The sequence below is a fragment of the Coffea arabica genome, chromosome 3c (genome assembly GCF_036785885.1).
Source record: "Coffea arabica cultivar ET-39 chromosome 3c, Coffea Arabica ET-39 HiFi, whole genome shotgun sequence".
Classification (NCBI taxonomy): domain Eukaryota; kingdom Viridiplantae; phylum Streptophyta; class Magnoliopsida; order Gentianales; family Rubiaceae; genus Coffea; species Coffea arabica.
The window spans coordinates 39,923,816-39,932,418 of record NC_092314.1 but is presented as its reverse complement, the minus strand read 5'-3'; the positions used below and the strand labels follow the sequence as shown (position 1 = coordinate 39,932,418).

General features: G+C 32.4%; 1 protein-coding gene and 1 long non-coding RNA gene across 2 annotated transcripts; both read left to right on the top strand.

The window, feature by feature from the left end:
- Window positions 1-104: 104 nt before the first annotated feature.
- On the top strand, window positions 105-2,739 carry LOC113735935 (replication protein A 70 kDa DNA-binding subunit B-like). Its single transcript, XM_027262897.2, has 10 exons — window positions 105-251; window positions 349-622; window positions 750-846; window positions 985-1,109; window positions 1,208-1,289; window positions 1,374-1,509; window positions 1,609-1,766; window positions 1,855-1,975; window positions 2,347-2,522; window positions 2,646-2,739. The coding sequence occupies exons 1-10, from the start codon at window positions 105-107 to the stop codon at window positions 2,737-2,739; spliced, it is 1,410 nt and encodes a 469-aa protein (XP_027118698.2).
- Window positions 2,740-5,144: 2,405 nt separating this feature from the next.
- On the top strand, window positions 5,145-6,858 carry LOC113733948 (uncharacterized). Its single transcript, XR_011841960.1, has 2 exons — window positions 5,145-5,868; window positions 6,480-6,858. It is a non-coding gene; the product is annotated as an uncharacterized lncRNA (long non-coding RNA).
- Window positions 6,859-8,603: the final 1,745 nt, after the last annotated feature.

Genomic DNA, 8,603 nt, shown 5'->3' with positions numbered 1-8,603 from the left:
ATTTATGCGCTTATTAATCATATATTGAAGTATTTAGTTTAGATACCTATATGCAATTATTTTATAAGTTGGTGAATTTTGGTAGCAGACACAAGTTCGTTACAATGAATTCAAGCCACAAGCTCTTGAATCAGTTGACTGTGGGATTTGATTCGAAGAAAATCAAGGTTAGAGTGACGCGCATGTGGGATGCCATTAACACAAATACTGGTGATGTGTTTGCTCTTGAAATGGTACTACTCGATGAAAATGTAAGTACCATCATTCATCCACCTATGACTGATTTGAGTTAAATTTGTTTATTTCATGACAATTTTTTCGTAATCTGTGATGTTTGAATTGTTTTAGGATAATCATATGGTGGCTATTGTACCAAAAAATTTGGTACAAAGGTTTCGACCACAACTACTTGAGGGGGATGTCTATATTTTGGAGAAATTTAGAGTGACACCAAGAAAACAATCTTGGAATGTTGTGCACAATGAGCATAATATTTATTTCACTTATACAACTCTGGTGAAAAAGCTTGGTGGTCGAATGAGTTCAATAAAATTTCACAAATTTGAATTCATCGATTTCAATGACCTCTCTTCACGATGTCAAGTTTTTACATTCTTATCAGGTATGACGTAATAAGTTAATAGGGTAAATACTACTTTTATAAATACTACTTTTAGTTTTATTCATTTGAAAGTAGTGATTCCTAAATAATTATATGTGTTATACTTATTTATTTATGTGTAATATAGATGTGGTGGGAAGACTTTCTAAAGTGGGACCGATCTATGAAGTTTCGAAGAGTAATGGAACTGTAAAAAAACGAGATATTGCAATTACCAATAAAAGGTATTTGCTGCTTTTTTTTTTAATTTAGTCTGCTAAATAAATTAGTTATAATATGAAGATTAGCTCATATTCTTATTTGAACAATTATTTTTGAGTAATTTCTATTCAAGTATTAATTTTGAGTGCTTTATATTGAAGTGGTGAAAGCATTAATGTCACATTATGGGGAACAACATCGAATCAGTTCAATGATGAGACTATTTTGGTGTCTGATCAACCATTAGTGTTGGTGATCTCTTCAGTGACAGTTAAACAATTCAGAGGTAATGATATAAACATCAGTGAAACTCTCATAGTAAACATATTGTTATTTCTTTTCATTAACATTCTTAATGGAGCTCAAGATTTGATGCTTACTCAGGTTCATACTATCTGTCATCAACAACTGCCACACGAGTATATATGAATCTAAATATTTCTGAAGTTGCAGATTATTTGAATTGGTAAAGCTATATATCTTTATTAAATGTTTATTTAATATTTTCATATATATTGTATATAAGTAATTAAGATAAAATTGTTATTAGCATTGATAGCACTGCTCCTCAAACTATTGAGGTTTTACATCCTCCAAAAACGCGAGAAGCTATACAGCAACTAATGTTCAAGAATCGAAAATTTTTATCAGAGATATATCAGATAATGGCCGGTGTTCAAACAGAGGTACAATTAAAGTTACAAGTTACAATTATAGCACATTAGTTTTCACAATTAAAAATATTAATTATTTAAATTGACTGCTTAAATTGGTCATTTCTCTAGGAATTGGTTTACACTTCCAAAGTGACAATTCTGAAAGTTGATTTCAATAGTCAACTGCACTACAAAGCATGTCCAAAATTTCAGAGAAAAGTGACATTAGAAGGATCTAATTTTGTGTGCAATGCTTGCAATCAAAATGTGGAGTATCCTAAATTGAGGTATGTTGTAGGTGTTAACATTTTTTATCATTTTAATTGCTACAATATCTACATAAATATAACTTTTAGAATATGTGTTTTTATACAGGTATATGTTAAAAGTCTTGGTAAGTGATGCAACCGGTAGTGCTTGGTTTGTTATATTTGATCAAGAGGCTGAAAGAATAATAGAACACAAACTTTCTTTTGTTCTTGAAGAATTTAACAAGGTAAACTTATATCTAATTTTTGAGAAGTTTTTAATAATAGTAGACAATCCGACACTTATCTTAGCCGTTGAATAGTATAACAAAAAAAAATCTATTATGCATTTCATTTTTAGGAAGGATTTAGCAATGAAATCGTGTCATCAATTATAAATAAGATCACATGGAAACCTTTTGTGTTCCAAATCAAGTTGAACAATTACAATTTGGAACAAGGTAGTAATAGATTTACAGTGACTAGATGGTTCCACTGTGATTTCGAGAGGGAAACAAATTTCATGCTTTCACAGGTAATGTGCAATAAATTTATCTTATATTTCACATATTATATCTCACATAATATTTTGCCTTTAATTTTGATAAATCATTATCAGATTGGTGGAACCAACAACCAATACCAACCTGAAGTATTTTCTTCCCAGATCCCAATTAGTACACCAGATGATTCTAATCAAGAGCATTTCAATACACTTCATATGAATAATTCATCAGAGGGTTCAACAAAAATCACAGAAGAAGGGAATCCTCATAAAAAGATTTGCATGAGAAGGTAGATTTAATATACTATTTTACTTTCTTAAATTATAATCTTTACGTATTATTATACATAACTTTGAATGCGATAAATCATTTATTTTTTTATACTTAGTTATCCTGTTTTCCTATCATGCAGTGATAATGAAAAATCAATAAATGCTGATTTGCACGAACAAATCGAGGAGAATGTTCAAACAGAAGAAAAATCAAAACAAGTTCCTGAAAAATAGAATATTATTTAATACTTTTTAATGCACTTTTTTATTTATTTTCAAGTTTTTGAATGTTATGGTATTGTTGAATGTTATTTTTTTCATTTTTGAATCATTACTCACTGAATTAGATGTTCAAATTTATATTATAAAAATATTTTATATTACAATGCGCACATAGTAATATACTTAAGACAAGTTATAATAGATTATACATTAAATTTGTATTTTATATCGACATTTTTATAAAATTAACTAAATTTATTTTTCGACGATTCACGTTCAACGAACGGGTACAAAACTAGTTTATTAGTAATTTGATGGGGTCAAACTTATATTTGATTTAGTTCTTCTTCCGATTTTAAATGTGGGACATCTCATTCAATCCTTCCCCTTAGAAATTTTATGTACTTGCAAAATTTGGTCATAACTATCCACTTAGTCGTACGCAGATTTTAGAGAATCCCACACAGAGATCAAACGAGATTTGTTTTGATACCTCCAAGTCTACTAGATTGGTCCAATAACTTTTTAAATTGAAACTATGTGTTAATTTAAAATTATTAATAATTCATTGGACCGAAACTTATATTTCATTTCTTTCTTCTTCCGATATCCGATGTGGATTATCTCAGTAGACATTCACTTGCATGAACACAAAAAACACGTTCCGGATAAGATTTTGGGATAAGATGGCTGAATGAAAGGGTCGTTGGTGGTAATAGCTTCACTCGATGATTGGGGGTAGGTGGCAATAATTTCGGTGGCAATAATATCAGTTGCATGACCCCAAAGAACACAATTCCGAATGAGATATGGGATGAAAGGCTGGTGGTTCATAAACTTTGCGATGTACTCCTAGATAACATCGTACCTGATTTGTCTTGTCATCTTTAATAACTTTAAGGATAAAATACACTTTACTCCCATGTGATTTAATAATTTTTCTAAAGTTTTAAAAGTTATATTTAATCCTTTATAGTTTGAACTAATTGTCAAATTGACTGAAATAATCATTTGTAACGAAATCTAATAAAATATAGAAAATACTCTTGTTTAAAAACTAAAATAGTTGAAATAACTAAAATATATAAACGTAATATGTATGACATTTTAACCCTCAATAGTTTTATATTTTACCACATAACTCCCTTATAATTTAGTACTTACCATATAATCTCGTTATGATTTTCAAAACATAACCCCCTATTGGTAATTAATAATTTCAAGTTTACAAAGGAGTGTTTTTGACATTTCAGTTGACTCCATTATAAAATACAAATTCTGTTATTTTGATACTTTAATTCAAATTATAAAAGGGTTATATAGCTTTACAAACCTCAAGGAGTTTATGTGGAAAAGTACTAAACCACAGGAATAAAGTATATTTTACCCTAAATTGAATTATATGGTCATATAACCTGAAACATTAGGACTATTTATTCTACGGTATTGTCAATATAAACGAAGCCAATGAGTCTTTTGGCCAAACATGCTTCCTCCTTGAGATAAATTAGGGATGCATATTTTATGTCATTCTCTCCACTATATAGTTTTGAGCTTTGAAATTTCTCCAATTGATGGGTGGGTTTCAAATCCAAATCCACTCAAATCCCTCATCCAAACAAATCCTAAGAAAATCTTTCCTACTTCACCCATCGTTTTGTTATGGCATTTTTGCAGGTCAAATGATTGTACAAATATGGTCATACCTCAGGGAGGTAAATATAATTAACCCTTAATTTTAATATCCATTGATGAACGAAAAATAGTTTCATAAAAAAGACTAAACTTATTAAAGCAGGCAAATGGTCATTGTGGTTAATTTTATAACTTGGCAATCAGCTGAAGATCCGGTTACCAGATTGTCAATCTATTCGGCTCTATTTGTTAGATGGGAAAGTCATACAAGAAAATGTGTCGTTCTATAAGCGAAGTGAGATAATTGTACTCTCCAAGGGCCGCGTTCCGCATACCGTCTGTTTAGAAATTCAAGTAGCTTTCATCACATTGGATGATGACAAACTGGATTGTTTTCATATTTGTGCATGTATATTTAAAGTAGTATTAAAAAACCTGTTGACATTTTTTTTGTTTTATGATATGCTAATTTAGAAAGCTTGAAGAGGACACCACACCAGATTTAGCTATTAATCCCTGTAGCTTTGGTTTTTGTACACTGACTCAAATTTTGAGACTTAAAAAACGAACAAAAATAGAAAAATTAAGGTAAGACATTAAGATTGTGTTAGAGGAAATACTAAAAGAGTAAATTTTATATACACGGACAGAGTATACTAGTTGATGTTTATTTTATTTTATTTTATGCTAATTTAGAAGGATAGGAAGGGACACCACACCAGCTTTAGCAAATAATCCCTATAGCAGGTCCAGTAGTATTTTGGACTCCAAATGCACCGCGCCAAAACCCCTACTTTGCCTGATCTAGCAAGCAGTGATTTTAATGGTAGTGACTCTGCGGTAATGGAAGACCAAAAAGTCTTCAATTACCACTCCAGAGAAAATTGGGCACTTTTGTCTTGATTATTCACCAAGCCACAAAATCAAAGAAAAGGTATTCGTAACTTTCTCTACACAACTCTCTCTCTCTCTCTCTCGACAGTTTTCTCAGACCCATCCTCACCGCCCTGCACTTGTAGGCTCTACTCCAACATAGGTTAATTATACTGGAGCCAAGCTAGAGATGGTTGAGTTTTCTTGTTCTCCTTCTTGTTTTTCTTTTTCCTTCTGATTTCGCTGGTTATTGACTGGATTCTATATGAGATGGTTGAGGGTTTCGGGGTTTTTGGTTGATTTTCTGTCGTTCTGGTGGGATGCTGGGGATTCATGGTGAATTGGAATTTTTGAGTAGCAATTGGCGGTGGGTTTTCCGATTTATACAAACTTGAACAAAACTTAGTTTGTTGAATTTCAATTGACATTATGCTCATTTTGATGGAGACGATTTGTAGTATTTGAGATAAATTTGTGATGTTTTGGGGACTAGTATGGGTTCTAATGTCATAGGCTGTGGTTGCTGGCAGGTGCTTGGTGATGGTTTGGCTCCAGGGATCAGCCTATCCCATTCCGAAGCAAGAAAAAAAATTGAAGAAAAAATGGAAATCCATTACAGTAATAAAAAGAAGGGTAAAAGACATTTTACTCTCCTGTGATTTAGCGATTTTTCATATAACTCACCTATAATTTCAAAAGTTATATATATAACTCCCTTATAATTTGAACTAAAGTGTCAAACTAACCCATGAAAATATCGAAATTATTCTTATTTAAAAATTAAAATAGTTGAAATGATCAAAATAGATAAACATAATATACATGACATTTTAATCTCATATAGTTTTATGTTTTAACATATGACCCCTTATGTTTTACATATGACCCTACACCAGCTGACAAAATAGTTGCTGATATCAACAAACCAGTACAAATGACTGCTTGCAGGATTAGACTCTCTAGCATGTAGTAGCAGTAGTCATGGTTTTCATTTTCTTTACATGATTAATGAATTATATAGTGTTGTTACACTTGTGATGTGCATGTATATGGAGACTTCTGACTCTCCTTTGTAAAGCTTTCCTGCATATCAAAAAAGACCAAACATTTGCCTTAAAAAAATGATTCTAGAATATTAAATATTTGTTTGTGCAGTAAACATGCTTATATACAATGTTTTAGATTTCATAGACACTGATATGAAGAACTTAATTTCAAGTGCAAAATGTTATTTTAACTTGCAGATTTCCTGTCTGAAGTTGAAGCCGAGGAGTCAATTAAAAAGTACACCAAGCCCTCTAGAAAACTCCTTCAGGACGAAATGCTTATTAAAATATTTGGGATTAAGGATGGCCATGGAGAAAATTCATGTACCCATACCCATGAACGCTGTTTTGAGAACATTTGTTGTTCTGGTTGCGTGTGTGGGAGATATAGTTTACGGAACACAGATCCAGTGCAATTGCTGGATTTCTTGTCCAGCAAAGTCCTCCGGCTGTTGAAGCTGCTTGTCAAACCTGATGTTGTCATGATCTATATTTTGTGTTGTGTAAATCTCTTATTGTGGATACAACATTTCTCGGCTAATTACTCAGAATATAGATCAAAAAAAGATTAATTGCACATGTATGGCTCTGACAGGATTTTGGTACGAATCTATAGGTGCCGGGCTGACACAGCCCGGAACCCAAAAGCGAGTCAAATTTTTTTTTGGCTCTGACATGCTGCCTCAGCCTGGCAGCGAATTTTTTTTTTTAAAAGTTGTAGGCTATCGGGCTGACAAGGCCGCCGATAATATCTGAAAAGCTGGCTGCCGGGCTGAGAGAGAGCCCGGCAGCCAGTCAAATTTTTTTTTAAAAAAAAAGCTCCAAAGCAATGCAGCAGCTAGCTTGTCAGATATCCACTTTGAAAATAATAATTTTGTTGATTAGTAAACCAAATTTAGATTAAGTTAGCTCTGACTAGCTAGTGGGTGATGAAGGAAAAGTTAAGCGATATGAGTCGGGAGATATAAAAACATGAACAATCTAAACTGTAACATGATGATCTTCAGGCTTGTTAAAAAAAAAACATTTTTTTCTTCCAAAAGTAACTTGCTACAGCTTCTAACCTCGTTAGCCCTTAAATATTACTGTGGTTGCTTCTTTAATTAGCCAGTATATAAGTAGATAGCGAGGTACTGTACACTACAAGAAAATTGCGTTTCTGTGACAGGCGAAAGTCGTCACAAAAAAAGTCAGTGACGACTTTTACTGCTGTCACAGAGCTGTCACTAGTTCTATGTCACAAAAGGGGGTCCATGTGACGACTGTTGAAAGTCGTCACAAACGATTTCGCTTTTGTGATGACTCTTGTCGTCACTCATTGTTGTACATTGTGTGACAACTTTTATTGTCACTAACCTGGCTAAATTCTTGTCATAGTCAACCCTTGGAGTTGTCACATTATGCTTCCGTTCAGTGACGACTTTTGTTGTCATTGTTTTCCATCCATAAAAAGTGACGACTTTCTGGTGTCACTAGTGAAACTTGTTGGTAGTGACAACTTTTTTATTATCATTTATTTTTTTGTAAAAAGCAATAATCTAATGTTAATTACGCAACATAGCTGCCAACAATCACAAAACGTTCATTGAGTAGCAAGGAGAAAAAAAAAGCCAACATACGAAAAGAAAGCCAACATTCATTTCCAATAGAAGATCAACCCAAATACATATATATATAAGTGTTGCCTCAAATGAGTCATAAACCATGCACCATCCAAAATAAGCCATTCAGTTACAATACTAGTGATTTCCCATCCACAATAGAGAGTAGTAAAGTTCTATACAAAAATATGAGCACGATTCCCATCTAGAACAAAACATGAGCACGATAGGCCTTGTAGTCTTCAATTCAAAAACCATCTTCACAGCAATGACTGGCTTCTTCTTCTTGGGCACTGGTGTTAGAACCTACACGTTACCAAAATTGAAGCAATGAGCACTGGTGTTAAAACTGGAACTACACTTCTAGATAGGCACCATATTATAAAAACTAATGTCACTCTAATTTGAAATTATAGCAATCTAAGTAAATTGCTTAACACAAAAATAAAGTGAAATTATAGCAAATAAGACATTGAATGTATATTCTGTGAAATATAGAATAATAATACAAACACAATAAATATCTGCATGTTCACAAATATATATGCAATAACAATAACAATAACAACAATGAAATCCTAAAATCATTGAGAGCCTAGATGATCGTGAACCACACAGTATATCAAGAAAAAAAAAACACACACACACACACACACAATCACAGGTGCCTCTTTTTCCTTAGCACAAAAAAAAATTCTGATACAGAAAAATTTAGATGAGT